This window comes from Gasterosteus aculeatus, chromosome 14, assembly GCF_964276395.1.
Source record: "Gasterosteus aculeatus chromosome 14, fGasAcu3.hap1.1, whole genome shotgun sequence".
NCBI classification, from domain to species: Eukaryota; Metazoa; Chordata; class Actinopteri; order Perciformes; family Gasterosteidae; genus Gasterosteus; species Gasterosteus aculeatus.
This window is the reverse complement of record NC_135702.1, coordinates 16,035,526-16,055,575: the sequence shown is the minus strand read 5'-3', so window position 1 is coordinate 16,055,575 and position 20,050 is coordinate 16,035,526. Positions and strand designations below refer to the sequence as shown.

The window sequence follows — 20,050 nt, the reverse complement described above, 5'->3', positions numbered from 1 at the left end:
AGCGCTGTGCAGAATGAGTCTGTTAAATCCCAGAGCTGTAAGCCCCCCCCCCATCCCCCCCGTGCCCTGGGGCGAGCCAGGAGGGGGGGCGTCTGTCCCGCTGACTGCACTAATCCAAGTGTAGCCATGGACCACGTCTCTCTTTGTCTCTGCTACATCAACAAAAATCCAGCTCATCTACAGTCTGTGACACTCCACTTGGGGTTTCTCTGACCGTAGTTTGGTGTTGCACCCCCCCCCCCCCCCCCCAACCCCCCGGTCTGTTGATGGGTGGGGTGTGGCACGGAAACACAAAATGTTTTCTCTACTAAGCACCGGTTATTAACCGGTAAAAGCCCCCAGAGTTTTAAAAATGCAATCGGGTAAAAAAGAGTTTACACAATCTTCACAACGTGCCCCCCATTAGAAATGAAGCTAGTTTTAAAGGGCCGTTCTATCAAGGTCGCTAGTAGACGTTAGCCTCAGTTTGAGGCCCCGCTGACCGCGGGGTCGGGGCCACAGTGGACTCGGAAGCTGACTGCAGCGCTTCCATTGTGTGTGGACGCCTAGGAGCTATTTGCATGCACGAGGAATGTCCGGCTCCCCACCCCCGTTTGGCATTTGACTGTTTTCAGCTGCTGGCGCCGGCGGCTCGGCTGGGGACAGGGTGGCTTTAGTCTCTTTGTACCCTGCCGCATAGTTCCAAGCTTGCTTACAAACTATTCCCTAAATATAGCGAAAATGACCTAAATAAACCTCAATGCTTTAACTCACGAGTCAACTTAGGCTCGGGGAGTGTTTGTGGTGTTTTTTTTGTTTGTGAGTATTGATCAAATCCAGTACCATCAATGTACATTGTGAATAAGGAGTATTTTCCAGTGACTTCCACAATATGTGTGTTTTCTGTTTATAAAAAAAGTACATACCTAGTTCTGATTCTCATCATGGTGTGTTTCCAGAAAATGGACACCGTAGGGGCTAAAGTGCTGGAGACAGCCGAAGACATCCAGGAACGCCGACAGCAGGTGCTGGACCGCTACCGGCGCTTCAAGGAGCTGTCCATTACGCGTCGGACCAAGCTGGAGGACTCTTACCGCTTTCAGTTCTTCCGCCGGGACGCCGACGAGTTGGAGAAGTGGATCCAGGAGAAGCTGCAGATCGCCTCTGATGAGAACTACAAGGACCCCTCCAACCTGCAGGTACGCCAGGCTCCTTTCCATGTTTTTGTGTGTACATTTCTTTTGATGTATGTATTCATCCCATGTCTCTTCATGCCAACAGGGTAAGCTGCAGAAGCATCAGGCCTTTGAAGCTGAAGTTCAGGCCAATGCCGGGGCTATTATCAAACTGGACGAGACCGGAAACCTTATGATCACCGAGGGACACTTCTCCTCTGAGACCATTCGAGTAAGGCACCCAGTGACGTTGGAGGTCACCCCAGTACGCACATTCCTGTCCATTGTTAAACTTGCTCTATCCGATTCAGTCTTACACGCCTTACCGGACACAACGGAGACCCATAGTTACTAGTGTCAATACGGGGGAGTATATACAAGTAGGTGTGGAGCTGCTGTGGACCATGTGTCATGTGACTCTTGAGTGCCGTGAACATTTTTCCGGAGCTGGCTCTGTGTGGAAAGCTCCAATTTGTTTGATGAAAAGATGGTGCTTTATGAGCCTGAGAATGTATTTAGTGATGATATACATCACAGAATGCTAACACACAAAACGAGTCTAATGGTGAACCAAAGGGACGATGATGGAGAGGCAAATATTCTTTTACATTCAATTTGCTGCATTTGAATTAAAACACAAAATAATGCTTGAGGACAGACAGTAACACAACCTACATTACAATTACTGTAAATGAGTAAAACGGGTCCGCAACCTACCAGTTGAGAACCACTGCTTCAGACACCTTGTACGATTCCCTTTTCTATTCAGATACATACTAATTCATTATAGAGGGGAAACTATTTGACATCATTCATATTTCCCTCTCCACTGTCCCTCCCTCCTGTGCTCTAGACCCGTCTGGAGGAATTGCATCGCCTGTGGGACCTTCTGCTGCAGAGGACAAAGGAGAAGGGAACGCGTCTTCTGCAGGCCCAGAAACTGGTCCAGTACCTGCGAGAGTGTGAAGATGCCCTGGACTGGATCAGTGACAAGGTCAGTTTCTCATGGGAACATTGTTATTATGGAACTACGGTTCTGTCAATCTGTCAGAAAGGATGGAATAGAAGCTTGGCCTTTGTGCAATAAAGGTGCTTCTGTGGTTGACAAACACATACACATTTAAAACAAACCAACAAAGACAAAGTAGCTGTTATAGTTTAAAGGTTAGTGTGACAATTGAAAGCTAAAAAGAGGGTCTGAGACTAATAGTACATACTGAACGTTTCCCATGGATAGGAAAATGTTTGATTCACTGGAAAACCAATAAAGAACTAAACGACTAGAAAGTAACTGATCAACAACAAGCTGTAGCTGAAGTGCACAAATAGTCGGCTTAAATGGCTTTCAATGTTTGTTTGTTTGTTTGATGTAAATGTATTTGCCTGAATGTTTTTCCATCTCCATTCACGCGTAGGAGGCCATAGCCTCCTCTGAAGAGCTGGGGCAGGACCTGGAGCACGTGGAGCTTCTGCAGAAGAAGTTCGAGGAGTTCCAGACTGACCTGGCTGCCCATGAGGAACGTGTGAATGAGGTGAACCAGCTTGCAGCCAAGCTGATCCAGGAAGCCCATCCCGAGGCCGAGCTCATAGTCCGTAAGCAGGAGGAGGTCAACGCGTCCTGGCAGCGCCTGAAGGGCCTCGCCCAGCAGAGGCAGGGCAAGCTGTTTGGGGCCGCTGAGGTGCAGCGCTTCAACAGGTAGACCCCATGTCACATGTTGATTTTACCACGGATGGTATTAAGACAAAATGTCAATACAAACTGTATGTGTTTGATTCCAACAACAGGGATGTGGATGAGACAATCAGTTGGATCAAGGAGAAGGAGCAGCTGATGGCCTCTGATGACTTTGGTCGTGACCTGGCCAGTGTGCAGGCCCTCCTCCGCAAACACGAGGGGCTGGAGAGAGACCTGGCTGCCCTGGAGGACAAGGCAGGAAGATGCTTTATGCTAACATGCTAACATCAACATGCACACCGCACAGGACCCTGGTCTAGAACCTGTATGCTCTTGTCTATTCCAGGTCAACACACTGGGTGGCGATGCAGAGCGCCTGCAGCAGACGCATCCACAGAACGCCTCCCAAATCCATCTGAAGAAAGACGAACTCGTCACCAACTGGGAACAGATTCGCACTCTGGCCGCTGAGCGCCACGCCCGTCTCAACGACTCCTACCGGTAAACTCCCAGTACTCCGGTTCATAGGGATCAGTCCTGCAATGTGGAAATAGCAATTTCTTGGTCCGTAGAGGAGAATATGCAGAATTGTAGGCGTAGTTACATTTAGTGTCTATTCAATGGAGAGATCGGTCATGTGTTTATCCGGGTACTTTTGCAACACCAGTCTAGTTTGTGTCATTGCAAATTTGACAGTGCGTTCGGTGGGTCATAATTCCGACCAGGTATCCAACAGGTCTACATTATGTTGACTGCAGGGCACTCCTTCAGTCACAGGAGCAGCCGTTCGATCCCAGTTCAGCCATATGTCGATGTGTCTTTGGCCAGAAACTTAACCCCAAATATTGTGTCAGTGTAATTAATGTTAGTAGCTGATGGGCAGGTGTACTGTGTATGCTCAGAAGACTGGAAAAGAGAAATCCATGTTTATTATTCACTTTGAGGTCAATTCACCGTTTGTTACTATATACTGGTTAGGTGAATTTCTCTGTAGAACTCATCACTTCTGCCCTCCTGTGATCTCTCTTTAGTCTGCAGCGTTTCACTGCAGACTTCAGGGATCTGACCAGCTGGGTGACGGAGATGAAAGCTCTGATCAATGCTGACGAACTGGCCAATGACGTGGCTGGAGCTGAAGCTCTGCTGGACCGCCACCAAGAGCACAAGGTAAAGTCCCTCATCTCCTGTTAGCGTTTCCCTTTTAAAAGCCTATTTCAAATGTCGAAAGCAGCAATGCAAGCTTGTCCTCCTTGTGTCCCAGGGGGAGATCGATGCTCATGAAGACAGTTTTCGAGCCACCGATGAGGCCGGCCAGGCCCTGCTTAATACAGGACACTACGCTTCGGAGGAGGTCAAGGAAAAGGTACGACTGTGCCATTCTTTTGGCTGGTTTTCTAAATGTATACCTGCACACCCGCATGTAACCCGTGTTTACGATGATTTGTTGTGTTGTTTGTAGCTGGCTATCCTCTCCGAGGAGAAGGAGTCCTTGCTGGAGCTGTGGGAGGTCCGCAGGCAACAGTACGAGCAGTGCATGGACCTGCAGCTCTTCTACAGAGATACGGAGCAAGTTGACAATTGGATGAGCAAACAAGAGGTAAAGTGGCCCGTCCACTAACTGACCACTGACTATCCAATATGTCTATTCTGAACCACTATTTCATGTTGTTTGTGGGTTATTTAGGCCTTCCTCCTGAATGAAGACCTTGGTGACTCCCTGGACAGTGTCGAGGCACTGCTGAAGAAACATGAGGACTTTGAGAAGTCCCTGAGTGCCCAGGAAGAGAAGATCACTGTAAGTTACTCACGGTCGTCTACTTTCCCACACATTCTGTCATCCAAACAAGGCTGCTCCTCCATGGAAGATTATTTTTGTGCGTCCCCAGGCCCTGGATGAGTTTGCTACAAAACTCATCCAGAACAACCACTATGCCAAAGAGGACGTGGCTACCCGCAGAGATGCTGTAAGTGACACTCTCGTCTCCCTTAACGTTCCCTTAATCGAAACTCAAATATGAGCACCGAATGCTAAAGCCGCTGGCTGGATTTTGTCGTCAACACTCAATACAACAGGACTTCTCTTCCTTTTCACACCCATAGCTGCTCAGCCGGCGCAACGCCCTGCACGAGCGCGCTCAGTCTCGTCGCGCTGCCTTGGAGGACTCCTTCCATCTGCAGCAGTTCTTCAGGGACTCCGATGAGCTCAAGAGCTGGATCAACGAGAAGATGAAGACGGCCACGGATGAGGCTTACAAGGTAGTTTGTCAACGAGTGGGAGAGCTTGATTAACAGAAATATCTATGTGTTTTATCCCCACAGTATGCTCTCTTTTTCTGACATTTCCATTCTCCGATCTCCGTGCTCCCTTGACAACAGGACCCGTCCAACCTGCAGGGCAAGGTGCAGAAACACCAGGCGTTTGAAGCTGAGCTGTCCGCCAATCAGAGCCGCATTGATGCCCTGCAGAAGTCTGGCCAGGAGCTGCTGGACGGAAAGCATTATGCCTCTACTGAGGTGGCAGGCCGCATGGAGGAAGTCAGCTCCCAGTGGAAAAAACTACTGGAGGCCACTGAGCTTAAAGGTACTGTAGGAAAGCAAGATGTGATTTCATCAAAGTTCAAATTTAATAGTGAAAATGTTCAGGGATTCTCACTGAGATGTCTTTTTCAAGAAATATGTTCACACTTCATATGAAACCAAACATCTGCATTAATCATCAATCCGCAATAATATTTATGTATGATCACCTTATCGGTGTGTTCTTGGTATATTCTCTTTCCTTCTACTTGGTAGAGGTTTGTCTCAGGACCCAACAGTTCACAGGAAGTATGTTCTCTGTTATGTACATCCATGCCTTCAGTGGGTGCTGCACTAGTAAACATCTAAAATAATTAGACCAGGAAATAAAGTGGCCTGCTGTTCAGCTTTCTTCACACCGGCAGTCTGTCCGCTGTGTAGCTCTGGTGCGTTCAGGTGCAATCTTGTAAAATGTAGTTTTGGGGAGGAACTTCATTAAATTCAGATGGGTTTTTTTTCATAACCACTTCAAATCGATGTCATTGTGAAGCTGTTTAACTTGCACAAACTTATTATACACAACTACAACTTCCAATACCATGGTCTTTTCTTAATCAATAAACATACTCTTTTTCTAATTTCCTAATAATAATTAGTCATCAATCCTTAGTTGTTGAATAAATATTTTAGTTAATTAGCTACAGGCGATTTACAAATATTTGGGTTAATAACCATGAAACTGATATTTTCACTGATTTATCGCACAGAACACTTTTTTTTTTATTGTGAATTTCATTTTTCTTTTCTCTTTAGGCATCAAGCTGCGTGAGGCCAACCAGCAGCAGCAGTTCAACAGAAATGTCGAGGACATCGAGCTGTGGCTGTACGAGGTTGAGGGCCACCTGGCTTCAGACGACTACGGCAAAGACCTGACTAGTGTCCAGAACCTGCAGAAGAAACATGCTCTGCTGGAGGCCGACGTGGCTGCTCATCAGGTGCCTGATGTTAGGCTTACATCCTGAAGGCATACCAGATGCTAACTGACCGCAGCCCTGTTCCATTCACATTAATCAAATAGCCATGTTTTGATTCGTTCTGTACCAGGATCGCATCGATGGCATAACTATCCAGGCCCGTCAGTTCCAAGAGGCGGGACACTTTGATGCTGACAACATCCGCAAGAAGCAGGAAGCTTTGGTGGCGCGTTACGAGGGGCTGCGTGAGCCCATGGCTGCGCGCAAGCAGAAGCTGTCCGACTCTCTGCGGCTCCAGCAGCTCTTCAGAGACGTGGAGGACGAGGAGACCTGGATCCGTGAGAAGGAGCCCATTGCTGCCTCTACCAACAGAGGTAGAACCCCCTGGCCATATTTAATTGTATTCGATCAATGGTCTCAATTAAAGTTTCCCTAGACACCTATAAGCTGGGGGGAGGATGCGTTGCTTTCAGTTGAAGCACCACCCTCGGATGTTGTTCACTCTCGGTGTTTTCCTTAGGCAAAGACCTGATTGGTGTCCAAAACTTGCTGAAGAAGCACCAGGCGTTGCAGGCGGAGATCACCGGTCACGAGCCTCGCATTAAGGCTGTTACCCAGAAAGGAGAGGCCATGGTGGAGGAAGGTCAGCCTTGTTTGCTCTCTCAACGAGTTGATTGTGAACTTTCAAAGTGCTGACCGTTCTCCTGGGGGGGTTCGCAGGGCACTTTGCCGCAGAGGATGTGAAGGGTAAGCTGGCTGAACTGCATGGACGCTGGGACACGCTGAAGGCCAAGGCCTCACAGAGGAGACAGGATCTGGAGGACTCCCTGCAGGCCCAGCAGTACTTTGCTGATGCCAACGAGGCCGAGTCGTGGATGAGGGAGAAGGAGCCGATCGTGGGGAGCATAGACTACGGCAAAGACGAGGACTCTGCTGAGGTACGTACACAAAATATTGTATCAACATTGCATATGCTTTTTAAATACTTATAAACTGTATCATTTGTTGATCTTTTAGTTTTGTTTGCAAGCTTTATTTATTTCATATGTATTCCGTTTATCCCTTTGGCAAATGCAATGTGCTGAGTTGTTTGTCTTCCTCAGGCTTTGCTGAAGAAGCACGAGGCCCTGATGTCTGACCTGAGTGCTTATGGCAGCAGCATCCATGCTCTGAAGGAACAGGCCCAGTCCTGCAGGGTAAAGCCCGCCCCTCTTCGCATGCAGGGCTTTCTAATGAAGCCTCTGATGGCTACACTGGCAATCTCACTTAGGTTTCTTCAGTCGAAGCACAGCATAAGTCATTGACTCTGAATGTTTGTTTAACTGAGCAGCAGCAAGTGGCACCGACGGATGATGAGACCGGGAAGGAGCTGGTCCTGGCCCTGTACGACTATCAGGAGAAGAGTCCCCGGGAAGTGACCATGAAGAAGGGGGACATCCTCACCCTGCTCAACAGCACCAACAAGGTACAGAGCAGATAAAGCTCCAATAAACGTTCTTTTGAAAGATATTTCAATTGGTCAACCTTTGGCCTCAGAAACATCTTTGTTCCGATGGTAGAATTCTGTCTGCATCTGTCTGTTAATCTCAGCATAGTCGGGGTTTAAAGCCTAGTTTATGCTTCTGCGTTTTCAGAGAGACGCAAGGGACACGCAAGAGCCCCTCGAGTGTCCCTCGCGTGTCCCCTGTGTGTCCCTTGCGCGCGTCGACCCATTTTTCTAGACTAGCGTCTAAAGCGACGCAGCCTCCTGCAGCACCAGGCTGTGATTGGTCTGCTGACTACGTCCTTCACGGAGTCTCACATCTCCGTTTTCACAGCACAATACGGCCGTTATTAAAAGGAAGAATGTTTAGGAGAGAACAGATCAGATTGAAGAAATGCGTAAATATGAGCAAATCTCATTCCAAGGAGGCCCTCCAGTCCATGACTTGGTAAGAACCCGATGTTGGCTTTGGACTTGGCTCTCCCACAGTACCTCTGGTTCCCCTGTAGGATGCTCAGCATTTAGTGTGGCTAGCTTACTTCAGCCGCTGTATGGAAGATGAATGTTTCTCAGTAAGGCATTCGTATTTAGCTTGTGAGAAGTACTTCTCGTTTCTTATCAATATACCTTGAGCTGAACGTGTTCAGAGATTCAAAGACTTTTAATGTCAGTTACACACGCCCTGCGTATTGAAATTCTTGTGCTTGCCTTTCCGGAAAGCCGACCAATTTTAAAATAAAAATAAAAATATATCTTTTTTTATTTTTACGTGTTCAATATCTTTAATATAATATCATGTGTTATTATTTTTTTTTTTCAGGATTGGTGGAAGGTGGAGGTGAACGACCGGCAGGGCTTTGTTCCTGCAGCCTATGTGAAGAAGCTGGATCCCACCCAGTCCTCGTCCAGGGAAAACCTGCTGGATGAGCACGGCAGCATTGCACTGCGCCAAGACCAGATTGACAATCAGTAAGAAAGCCACACCAAAACCTCCCCAAATGCACTTTACTAACCCAAGTCTCCCGTCTGACTGGTTAACAGTTCCTCTATTCTCTGCTCTTTAACCTTTCTTGACTCCTCAAATCATATCTTCTAACAATAATGGCCTGTCCCCTGGCTTCTGTCTCTTGTCTCCTCTGCTGTATTTAACCACTTACTCTTGTCCCGCTGTGCCGTGGTCTTGCCTTGCCTCTGAGCAGGCTTGTTACCAAGGAGGCCTGCAGCGTGTCTGTGCGCATGAAGCAGGTGGAAGAGCTGTGAGTAGTAGTATCTGCGTGTACTTGTGATCGTGAAGTGTCGTTGCAGTTTTCCATCCCTCCCAAACCCCCTCATGTTGCGTGACGGCGTGTCGACTTCACGCTGCTCTTCTGCTCAGAGACAGAAGATCCTCTCGCATCCCTCTCATCCCTGCGCTCCTTTGGATGTCCATCTGTTTGTCATGTCACGCGCTGTTCTGTTCGGGTCATACTGGGCTCATTCATTACCTCATTGTCCAACACTCACTTTTAATCGGTCCAACTTTTAATTTAAATTGTACTTAAAATCACGAGAAGTAGATTACAAAAGCTATTGCATGAATTGCTGTTGGAAATAGATGATGGATTGATACATGAATACAAGTACTGACCCAGTCCACAACACAACAACATGAACAGCTCATTATGAACACATTATGGGTAGAACACCTGAGTGCAGAACTCTTTGTTCAGGCTGTTTCTCTGACATTTCAACAGGTTTGTTCCTTCCCCAGCATTACAATGCAGGTTTAATAAGAGCTTTTGCAAGTCGTTTGCACTGAAATGGCACAAATGAAATTCCTCAAATTTCAAATATTTGTTTTTCTTTCATGATCTACGTTTTAAAAGGGATTAGGAGCTTTTAAATGGAAATGATTTAATTGAATTCTGTGGCTGCATCTTTTTCAAGGTATGGTACTCTGTTGGAGTTGGGGGAGAAGCGCAAGGACATGCTGGAGAAGAGCTGCAAGAAGTTCATGTTGTTCCGTGAGGCCAATGAGCTGCAGCAGTGGATCAACGAGAAGGAGAGCACTCTCACTAATGAAGAGATGGGCTCTGACCTGGAACAGGTCGAGGTCCTGCAGAAGAAGTTTGACGACTTCCAGAAGGTAACGTCCGTTTCCTTTTTTAGAGGCCTTTTCTTCTCGGGAGTCCCAGCATGTGTGACATGGTGTTGTTTTGTCTGGTCCAGGACTTAAAGGCCAACGAGTCTCGTCTGAGGGACATCAACAAAGTGGCGTCTGAGCTGGAGTCTGAAGGCCTCATGGCTGAGGAGGCCCCCATGGTTCAGGCTCAGGTAGGTTCTTCTTTACTGGCTTCACGTATTGAGCAATCTTCCAAGTTTTACCAGTAATTCAATGATCGTGTTTGTTTTTTGTCTGCAGCAGCAGGAGGCGCTTGGTGCAGCTCCTGGCAAGGTTTGACCATTTTGCATCCGCTTTTAGATTGATATTCCACAAATATTTCAAGTACCACATGAAATAAGACTCTTGTTTGACGCACGCATCTCAAAAAACAGGATGAAGCCGATTCCAAGACTGCATCTCCATGGAAGGTGAGCTTCATCTACAATCCAGTCATTTAAACAAAACGCATCAAGTGCATAAATGTGACTGCCTGTCAATCAGCCGTGGATGTTTGATACTGGTGTGTCACTGCTGGAATCTACTGCAATCGTACCCAAAGACATCTTACTGGGATGGTTCTGGGTGTTACATGTCCTCATTGGATATAATGGGACATGGGGCCTTTTCTTGTATTCTCATTATGTCTCGGTGTTTAACGTGATTCATCATAATTCCGTGTCTGGGGTCGACTAGCTCTGCTACAGCCGTGGTTGCAGTGCTTTCTGTGTCCTGATTGATGGGTTGTCCTGGGAGGAGGCAAACTATGAGTGTCTTTCATACTCTTGACGGGTGTGGTGTTTTCTGTCTTTGTCCTCCTCCTCTTTGCCATTTTTGGTTCATCGTTGACTATAGAATATACGCATGGCTGTTCAAACAACGGCTAACTTTAACACAATCAAGGTAAGATTGACTCGCCCACCGGCGCGCGCTTTGAATGTTCCGTCCTCCAGCTCTCCTGTCCTGCATTGTGATCCGTTTCTTACCACCGAATCCTGGCATGCTACATAAGTGACGTCTTTAGTAACCTTTTAGTCATTTCCTTCGTTGCCATGTTATGCAACGTTCTTATTAACATGCATCCAGTCTTGTGCACTTCACCTCATCCTCCACGTCTGTTTGTCCCTTAGCACACTTCTTGCACATATTGTATTTGCATGACTATACGTGAGTAAAATATTGAATTAAGCATGACTCACCTCACTTTAAATCCCAATCTTCAAGTTAATGTGACGATGCAGGTAAATTGTAATTATCTAATCATTCAATGTTTAGTTCTCATACTGTAAATCATTGCATTTTTTCACAAAAATGAGAAGTAACAGGCAGCATTTTATGTGTAGGAGCTCAATAATCGCTGGAGGTCCCTGCAGCAGCTGGCTGAAGACCGGAGCAACATGCTGGGCAGTGCCCACGAGGTGCAGCGATTCCACAGGTACGACCCAGAGCGCGTTTGGGGTGTGTGACATCACAGACACTGTCAGGTTTTACATCACGGTGCCTCTCTAGATAGAATAGTCATGCAGTTTGAATATGGGTAAGAAGCCTGATCAATCATGATCATCAATAACTTCCAGCTCAAAGAACCCTTTTGAATAATGTTTCATGTTGAACCAGTTTATAACAAAGTTGGTTATTGAAAGTTGTACTGATTACTTATTAGAATTTGGGCAGTCGAGAAGAGGCATTACGGAGTCAAACAACTGACTCTGTAATGTCTACGTAAAGTAACATTAGCCACGTAGATGCTGTTCAGACCAAATCAGGCTTCAGTTCTTACCGATTCAACTTTTCATTCGCAAGAGGAAGAAAGTCTTTCTTTGGAGAAGTTTCGTTACCCAAGTTTCTAAGTTAAAGTGTTTCCATTCAATGAATTGACACACTAAGATGAGTCCCAGTCCTTCACGTGATGATGATGTTTGAGCACACAAGTTCCCTTCACAACGGCCACCGAACTTGTGTTTGTGCGTCCAAAGGGATGCTGATGAAACAAAAGAGTGGATCGAGGAGAAGAACCAGGCCCTGAACACCGACAACTACGGTCACGACCTGGCCAGTGTGCAGGCTCTGCAGCGCAAGCACGAAGGCTTTGAGAGGGACCTGGCAGCTCTGGGGGATAAGGTCCGATTGGCTTTTATTCAGCAATGTAAGATTGTAGCCGTAAATATATTGCTTCCCTTGAGTCTTTAATCTTGTTTCCCCCGCGCCAGGTGAACTCACTCGGGGAGACCGCAGAGCGTCTGATCCAGTCCCACCCAGAGGCGGTGGATGACATCCAGGAGAAGTGCACCGAGCTGAACACTGCCTGGAGCAGCCTGGTGGGACGAGCCGATCAACGCAAGGACAAGCTCGGCAACTCCCACGACCTGCAGCGCTTCCTCTCTGACTTCAGGTGAGGAGGGACCACTTATTTCTGTTGGTGAAGAACAATGTTTTGTTTTGGGGAGCGATGACGTTAATGTGTCCGCTTTGATTTGTGTGCAGAGATCTGATGTCGTGGATCAATGGCATACGAGGGCTGGTGTCCTCAGAGGAGCTGGCCAAAGACGTGACCGGAGCCGAGGCGCTTCTGGAAAGACACCAGGCAAAGAACCCTTCCTGTCACTCAAAGCGCAACAGTGCAGGTGTCACCGCAGCTTTTTGGCCATCCAACACTTCCTGTCTTTTGTGTGTGTGTGTCGTCCAGGAACACCGCACAGAGATTGATGCTCGCGCTGGAACCTTCCAGGCCTTTGAACAGTTTGGTCAGCAGCTGCTGGTGCGAGGCCACTATGCTAGTCCTGAGATCCAGCAGAAACTGGAGGCTCTAGACCGCGAGCGGGCCGACCTGGAGAAGGCCTGGGTGCAGCGTCGCATGATGTTGGACCAGTGCCTCGAGCTGCAGGTACTGAATAATGAGCCATGATGTGGCCCCTTTTTCTTTTCTTTTTTTTTTTAAAGCACAATAATGTTCTCCCTCCACTGCCTGACTCCTCGTCCCTCTGCAGCTCTTCAACAGGGACTGTGAACAGGCAGAGAACTGGATGGCAGCTCGGGAAGCCTTCCTTGCCAGTGATGACAAGGGTGACTCGCTGGACAGCGTGGAGGCCCTCATCAAGAAGCACGAAGACTTTGACAAGGCCATTAACGTGCAGGTCAGTGAGGCCTTCTGTCACTGGGGACAGTTTGGTAGATTGCTCTGTACATGACTTCATGTGGCCCCACTGCAGGAGGAGAAGATTGCTGCCTTGCAGTCCTTTGCTGTCCAGCTGATTGGAGCTGATCATTACGCTAAACCGGAGATCTCCAATCGCCGCAACGAAGTCCTCGACCGGTAGGAAACGTACCACGGCTGTTTCCGCTTGGTTTGCTCTTTAAAGCAGCTGGCGTGTTGTTTAAGGAAGAGGATCCCTCTTGTGATATTCGGTTCTGACACTCCGCTTAGTTTAAACCTTTTTGACGTTCAATAAGGTGGCGCCGGCTGAAGGCTCAGATGATTGAAAAGCGTTCCAAGCTGGGTGAATCCCAGACGCTGCAGCAGTTCAGCAGGGACGTGGACGAGATCGAGGCCTGGATCAGCGAGAAGCTGCAGACGGCAACGGACGAGTCCTACAAGGACCCCACCAACATCCAGGTACACGCTGGGCTGCAAGAGGTTCATAGCAACAGCTGGTGTCCCCCCACAATGCCCTTCACTTAAATGCTACACATACAATAAAATGAGGACGTGTGCTAATTTCAGTCTTTGCCAGGTGCGTGAGCCACGTTAACCATGTCACCCCTCTGTCCCGTCTGAACGAGACTGAATTTTTCTCCCACTGTCTTTTTTATATCTTCTCATAGCTGTCCAAGCTGCTGGTAAGTTTGAGTAGTGTGTCAGCTGACTAACAACCCAGCAGGTTGTCTTCCGTGTGTCCGTGTCTCTGCTGTGCGTGTTTAGATACAATGAAGAACTTTCACTCCGTCCCTCTTGAGTTTGTCCCTCATCACCACTGTTGAGTGGCAGCTGCTTCTTCTTTTTTTTTTCTTCTTTTTTTCAAGAAATGTCTTAATTTCGTCTTAATTTTTGTATTTTGTCATCAAGGCTACTAGTTGTTGGATGCGGCTTTCATCTGTATTTTTTAGTCCTTGAGGGGGTTACCTTTAAATTTGCTTCACTTTGTAGTTAAATCCAATTGGACCTTGAAATTGAATTGAAGGATGTCACAGCAGCCGCAGAGCTCGACCTTTGTGTCTAATTCAGAATAGTGCGTTTGATGTTTAAAGATCCAAACATGAAGCAGCTTTGAAGGGACTCTTCCTGCGGTAGCGTCATTGTTTTTGTCGCAGACAGACACTGCCTACATGTCCGCTGCCATTCTGTGTTCTTCACTTGTTCGTCTGCCGATGTCCGTCCTGATGGTCGTCCTGTGTCCTGAGTTTTTTTTTTTTTTTTTTGTAGTAATTCCTAGTTTTGCAGTCAGACCCCCTTTTAGAAGCATCGTGAAGCTGAGGTTAATGTCAGCCTCACAATGCTCCCGCTGAATGTTTTAGTATTATTTGAGCCCCTGTGCAGAGTGTAAGTATGAAGAATCTCCATTCAAGTCGTGTTGTGAACACTCGTGATTCTCCATGTGTGCTGCCAGAGCAAGCATCAGAAACATCAGGCGTTTGAGGCGGAGCTGCATGCCAACGCAGACCGGATCCGAGGGGTCATTGACACCGGCAACACCCTGATCCAGAGAGGAGCCTGCGCAGGCAGCGAGGACGCCGTCAAGGTACGTTCAGCACTCACGCAGCTTTATTGGTGAATGTCCTTGGGCAGTCGGCAGCACCTGCTCTAAAGAAACGGGGTTACATGATACAGTCCGAAGCTAAAAACAACAACCGCTGTGTGCAGAAATACATCAGTCAAACTGCTGCTTTCTTATGCTCTTCTCTACTCGCCTGTATTTACTACGCTAGCGGCGATGTTCTGTAGTTTGTTAATTAAACCCAAAGTGACTGAAAACAGTGTTTTAGCATCAAAGGAGCATCTTTAGGATTCAATACCCAACGACTTTAACGCGAGTACAGAGGAGAACGCATTCTGGTGTCAGCATTTGGTTTTTAAGATGACAGTCGTAACATCGAGTCGTAACACTAAAGAAAATTGCAGTTAAAATTCAATTTGCTTCAATTGAGCTGTGATTCCAAGTTTGACTCTATTAGTTAAGACTGTGAACGCTTGAGCTGGTGGTTGTTCACTTCACCGGCTGTGCTGCTGAAAGTATTCTGTTGCAGCTGATTAACTTTATACAAAAAAAGAAATCCCAATTAGATATTTTAATCGGATAATTCAATGACATGAGAATAAATGGGATGCTGGGAGCTTTTTGTCTCATTCTGAGAAGTAATGCGTGAGAACATACGGAGCATAAACGTGACGCGTTATTGCACAGGCGCGCCTCGGCGCTCTGGATGAACAGTGGCAGTTCCTCGTCAACAAGTCTGCAGAGAAGAGCCAGAAACTCAAAGAAGCCAACAAGCAGCAGAACTTCAACACGGGCATCAAAGACTTTGACTTCTGGCTCTCTGAGGTGAGAGCCGGCATGCGTGAATACAGCACTGAGGCTTCGATGCACAGGAGGTTTTCTTACTGCCTGGTGCATTTTCTCCCAGGTGGAAGCCCTTCTTGCCTCTGAGGATTATGGGAAAGATCTGGCCTCCGTGAACAACCTGCTGAAGAAACACCAGCTGCTGGAGGCCGATATCTCTGCCCACGAGGTTCGTAGCTCACAAATGAGGAAATCATCGAGTTGAAGTCGATCAGAAAGAGACAGAAGAGTTGGCGCCTCTGACCACCTACCCCCCCCCCCCCCCTCCAGGACCGCCTGAAGGATCTGAACGGCCAGGCCGACAGCCTGATGGGCAGCAACGCCGTCGACACCTCACAGGTGAAGGACAAGCGCGACGCCGTCAACGGCCGATTCACTAAGATCAAGACGATGGCCGCCGGTCGCCGCGCCAAACTCAACGAGTCCCACCGCCTGCATCAGTTCTTCAGGGACCTGGATGATGAAGAGTCTTGGATCAAGTAAGAGAGTCGTTTGAAACGTGGTATCGGTGATGGGTGAGGGTGACCCATGCTGACATTCCAAACTTTTTGTTTTGGTTCGCTGCATAAAAAGGACGTGCAGACGGCATGAACAGCAACGTTATGATGGCAGACTGTCAATGCTTCAAACCAACAACTACATTCTGATCATTACAGCTCGCAGCGGAACAAAACCGATTTACTGCCCACTTCTTTCCTTTTTATATAACAATGTAACTGTTTGACAAATAAGGATGCAGCCTTAGCAGGAGTAGGGAGGCAGAGATTGTTGTTTGGCAACAGAACAATAAAGCTTGACCTTCACAGAGAGAAGAAGTTGCTGGTGAGTTCGGAGGACTACGGACGTGATTTGACGGGAGTACAGAACCTGAGGAAGAAACACAAGAGGCTGGAGGCCGAGCTGGGAGCCCACGAGCCGGCCATTCAGGTGGGAATCGCTTCATTCCATTGATGTTCGTGTGAGTGGACTCGCTACACGTGTGAGTCACTGGACCCGGATGTTAAATGTTGTTTGTGGAGAAATGGATGTAAAACCTGCGTCTTTAGTGTGCAGTAATGCCGCCGTCAAAGCCGCATGAAAGGTGTTGTGTTGTGTGGACTAATTAAGGATGATTTTATTTGTAGTGATAAATACTGTGCATTCCCATTTCTGAATGGAATGATCCCATTGGGTATTTTCAAAGGTATTGTAGCTTTGCCATTCAATGATTTGTTGTGTTTGTGTGCTGCCAGTCGGTGCTGGACACTGGGAAGAAGCTGTCTGATGACAACACCATCGGCCAGGAGGAGATCCAGCAGAGGCTGGCTCAGTTTGTGGACCACTGGAAGGAACTCAAAGACTTGTCTGGAGCCAGGTAAGCCTGCTGCGCTACACAGCCATCCAGCCACACACACACACAGATAGGAATAGGTGTGTGACTGTGTGTGTGCTCCCAGGGGACAGAGGCTGGAGGAGTCACTGGAGTACCAGCAGTTTGTGGCCAACGTGGAGGAGGAAGAGGCTTGGATTAATGAGAAGTTGAATCTAGTGGGGAGCGAGGACTACGGAGACACACTGGCTGCCGTGCAGGTGCTTATCTGACACCGTTCATGAGACGCCTCCATCGCAAAGCTTCCAAATGGGGATGACGACGTGAAACGGGAACCTTCCTTTTTGTCCTCAGGGCCTGCTGAAAAAGCATGAAGCGTTTGAGACGGACTTCACTGTGCACAGGGACCGAGTCAGCGATGTCTGCACTAACGGAGAGGAGCTGATCAAGAAGGTGCTCACTGAATAGCAGAGAGAGGACTAATCCTCCGCGTTGATGCGTGCGGGGTTGCTGATGCCGTCTGTCTGTGTGCGTCCCGTAGAACAACCATCACGTGGACAACATCAGTGCCAAGATGTCGGCTCTGCGAGGCAAAGTGTCGGAGCTGGAGAGGGCCGCCGCTCAGAGGAAGGCCAAGCTGGATGAAAACTCCGCCTTCCTGCAGTTCAACTGGAAGGCCGACGTGGTGGAGTCCTGGATTGGTGAGAACACACAACCACGTCTGTCCTCCTCCCCCCAGACAGAAGGGACTGAATACTGGATGGTCCAAAAAGCTTCAATCGTCCACAGACTGAAATCCTGCCGCTACAATACATTCACTCAACAGTCGTTTGTTCTTTGTAGCATTTCTGTAGCGTGAGCTTTTATTCTAGAAAAACTGATGGAGCTTTCAGAAGAGATTTCATCAGTTTTTCTGTTAATGCATCATTACTAACTGTCATTGTAAGTTTTATGCTCTCGCTCCTCAAGAATTCCTCAGTTGGAGGCGGCATGATGCACCTTTTCTAGTCTGAGCGATCGATCATTTCCAACCTGTGATGGGTTTTGTGTCTAGGAGAGAAAGAGAACAGCCTGAAGACCGATGACTACGGCAGAGACCTGTCCTCTGTCCAGACGCTGCTCACCAAGCAGGTACTCATCTCCTGCAGCAGTGTCCTTGTACCCCGGCCAGGTGCTCCTCTCTGACCGCCTCTCTTTCTGTGTGTCTGCAGGAGACCTTTGATGCCGGTCTGCAGGCCTTCCAGCAGGAGGGCATCACCAACATCACGGCGCTCAAGGACCAGCTGCTGGCCGCCAAGCACGTCCAATCGAAAGCCATCGAAGCTCGTCACGCCTCCTTGATCAAGCGCTGGAACCAGCTGCTGTCCAACTCGGGCGCTCGCAAGAAGAAGCTTCTGGAGGCTCAAGAGCACTTCAGAAAGGTCAGAGGCCACGAGCGCGTCATCTGTTTGAAGCATCTCGGCAACGAATTAGAATCGGTTCAAGGGTCCCGTCTTCTTCACAGGTTGAGGACTTGTTCCTGACCTTCGCCAAGAAGGCCTCCGCCTTCAACAGTTGGTTTGAAAATGCAGAAGAGGATCTGACGGACCCCGTTAGATGCAACTCTCTGGAGGAGATCCGGGCGCTGCGTGAAGCCCACGAGGCCTTCCGCTCCTCGCTGAGCTCGGCTCAGGCCGACTTCAACCAGCTGGCCGAGCTGGACCAGCAGATCAAGAGTTACCAGGTGGTGTCCAACCCTTACACCTGGTTCACCATGGAGGCCCTGGAGGAGACCTGGAGGAACCTGCAGAAGATCATCAAGGTGTCCACATCAAACCACATTCATGCATTGTTATTCACAAAGCCGCCCTGCTGAAGTCTTTAGTAGATCCTCGCTGACCCCCCCTGCCCTCTGTCGCCCCTCCGTCCATGTGGGTGCAGGAGCGAGAGCTGGAGCTGCAGAAGGAGCAGAGGAGGCAGGAAGAAAACGATAAGTTGCGTCAAGAGTTCGCGCAGCACGCCAATGCTTTCCACCAATGGCTGCAGGAGACCAGGTGACCCCCCCCCCGCGGAGCCTCTTCACAGTGCACACACATCACATCCTGCACTGTTGAATACTCTTTTGTTCACGCTGGCTTTTTTCATAATGATTCCAATGTTGTTTGCAGTGAGTTGTGTGTAGTTGCCTCATGTTAACCTGTATTTGTGTCCCCCCCCCCCCCCCCCCCCACTGCGTCATCACCGACGGCTGTAACCAGGACATATCTTCTGGATGGGTCAGTATCACCTTTCCTCTTTATTAGTTGTGTTGAAGCGCTTGCTGAGGACATAAATGCTCCTAGCCGCTAATCTCTTTTCACGTCCTGCTCCGTTTGCCATGAGGGCGCCATGAGCTCATGTCCCATCCAGCCGGGCCTCAGTGGACTGGCTGGTCATCACCTCGTTTACCTTTAGGGATGGAATCAGCAACTTATCCACACGCATGCTAAACAATCCGAAAGACTCTTCCAAAGGTGTTTGGTCCAATTGGGTCATTGTCATTAGGTCACGTGCGCAGTGACCACGACAGAACAGAACCCTGCATGGTTTGGGTCACTTCACCGTCAGAGGTCCACTTTGGAGTACGATTCAAGCTTCTCTGGGATACCGGTTGGAGTAGAGAAGTGCTTTTTAGTAAGTGTCTTATCAGACTGCTCTGCTCCCTCTAACAGCTCGTGTATGGTGGAGGAGTCGGGTACCCTGGAGTCCCAGCTGGAGGCCACTAAGGTACATATCAATCCCTGTGGCACGTTGACACAAGTCCTTCCATTGGACAAGAACTAGAAGAGCAAGACTGTCGTTAGCTGAGGTAACGTGTGTGTGTGTGTGTGTGTGTAGCGTAAGCACCAGGAGATCCGGGCCATGCGCAGTCAGCTGAAGAAGATTGAAGACCTGGGTGCAGCTATGGAGGAAGCCCTGATCTTGGACAACAAGTACACCGAGCACAGCACAGTGGGCCTGGCCCAGCAGTGGGACCAGCTGGACCAGCTGGGAATGAGGATGCAGCACAACCTGGAGCAGCAGATACAGGCCAGGTACACAGCAACACGTCCTGCCACCGACTTCACCTGCAATCCAGACAATGTTCCCCAATGTGGGAAAAGCGTTGCTGCCCTCAGCCCACGTTCCTCCCTCTTCATCTTGCAGGAACACCACTGGAGTGACCGAGGAGGCCCTGAAGGAGTTCAGCATGATGTTCAAGTACGTGGCTTCCTGCTCACACGT

General features: G+C 48.5%; 1 protein-coding gene across 21 annotated transcripts in view; it reads left to right on the top strand.

Moving 5' to 3' along the window:
• sptan1 (spectrin alpha, non-erythrocytic 1) overlaps positions 1–20,050 on the top strand; it is a 34,627-nt gene that overhangs the window by 13,619 nt on the left and 958 nt on the right. For 2 of the 21 annotated variants that reach the window (XM_040198520.2, XM_040198512.2), the window contains exons 2-53: positions 939–1,178; positions 1,261–1,386; positions 2,008–2,148; positions 2,570–2,850; positions 2,940–3,084; positions 3,176–3,330; positions 3,861–3,996; positions 4,091–4,192; positions 4,289–4,426; positions 4,514–4,624; positions 4,716–4,793; positions 4,930–5,085; positions 5,206–5,410; positions 6,160–6,341; positions 6,451–6,694; positions 6,841–6,963; positions 7,041–7,258; positions 7,424–7,516; positions 7,651–7,785; positions 8,624–8,772; positions 9,003–9,059; positions 9,730–9,928; positions 10,012–10,116; positions 10,205–10,237; positions 10,339–10,374; positions 10,799–10,846; positions 11,287–11,378; positions 11,920–12,064; positions 12,154–12,335; positions 12,428–12,527; positions 12,630–12,827; positions 12,931–13,077; positions 13,153–13,256; positions 13,394–13,556; positions 13,766–13,780; positions 14,548–14,679; positions 15,343–15,480; positions 15,563–15,667; positions 15,769–15,977; positions 16,305–16,425; positions 16,731–16,852; positions 16,935–17,067; positions 17,162–17,260; positions 17,349–17,508; positions 17,862–17,938; positions 18,019–18,228; positions 18,312–18,608; positions 18,728–18,840; positions 19,045–19,062; positions 19,498–19,552; positions 19,664–19,860; positions 19,973–20,026. In XM_040198520.2, the coding sequence (XP_040054454.1) occupies positions 942–1,178; positions 1,261–1,386; positions 2,008–2,148; positions 2,570–2,850; positions 2,940–3,084; positions 3,176–3,330; positions 3,861–3,996; positions 4,091–4,192; positions 4,289–4,426; positions 4,514–4,624; positions 4,716–4,793; positions 4,930–5,085; positions 5,206–5,410; positions 6,160–6,341; positions 6,451–6,694; positions 6,841–6,963; positions 7,041–7,258; positions 7,424–7,516; positions 7,651–7,785; positions 8,624–8,772; positions 9,003–9,059; positions 9,730–9,928; positions 10,012–10,116; positions 10,205–10,237; positions 10,339–10,374; positions 10,799–10,846; positions 11,287–11,378; positions 11,920–12,064; positions 12,154–12,335; positions 12,428–12,527; positions 12,630–12,827; positions 12,931–13,077; positions 13,153–13,256; positions 13,394–13,556; positions 13,766–13,780; positions 14,548–14,679; positions 15,343–15,480; positions 15,563–15,667; positions 15,769–15,977; positions 16,305–16,425; positions 16,731–16,852; positions 16,935–17,067; positions 17,162–17,260; positions 17,349–17,508; positions 17,862–17,938; positions 18,019–18,228; positions 18,312–18,608; positions 18,728–18,840; positions 19,045–19,062; positions 19,498–19,552; positions 19,664–19,860; positions 19,973–20,026 (7,019 nt within the window). In that variant the 5' untranslated portion in view covers positions 939–941. The remainder of the gene's footprint in view (positions 1–938; positions 1,179–1,260; positions 1,387–2,007; positions 2,149–2,569; positions 2,851–2,939; positions 3,085–3,175; positions 3,331–3,860; positions 3,997–4,090; positions 4,193–4,288; positions 4,427–4,513; positions 4,625–4,715; positions 4,794–4,929; positions 5,086–5,205; positions 5,411–6,159; positions 6,342–6,450; positions 6,695–6,840; positions 6,964–7,040; positions 7,259–7,423; positions 7,517–7,650; positions 7,786–8,623; positions 8,773–9,002; positions 9,060–9,729; positions 9,929–10,011; positions 10,117–10,204; positions 10,238–10,338; positions 10,375–10,798; positions 10,847–11,286; positions 11,379–11,919; positions 12,065–12,153; positions 12,336–12,427; positions 12,528–12,629; positions 12,828–12,930; positions 13,078–13,152; positions 13,257–13,393; positions 13,557–13,765; positions 13,781–14,547; positions 14,680–15,342; positions 15,481–15,562; positions 15,668–15,768; positions 15,978–16,304; positions 16,426–16,730; positions 16,853–16,934; positions 17,068–17,161; positions 17,261–17,348; positions 17,509–17,861; positions 17,939–18,018; positions 18,229–18,311; positions 18,609–18,727; positions 18,841–19,044; positions 19,063–19,497; positions 19,553–19,663; positions 19,861–19,972; positions 20,027–20,050) is intronic. The other 19 variants (XM_078088320.1, XM_040198518.2, XM_078088322.1 and 16 more) reach the window with 14 other exon arrangements.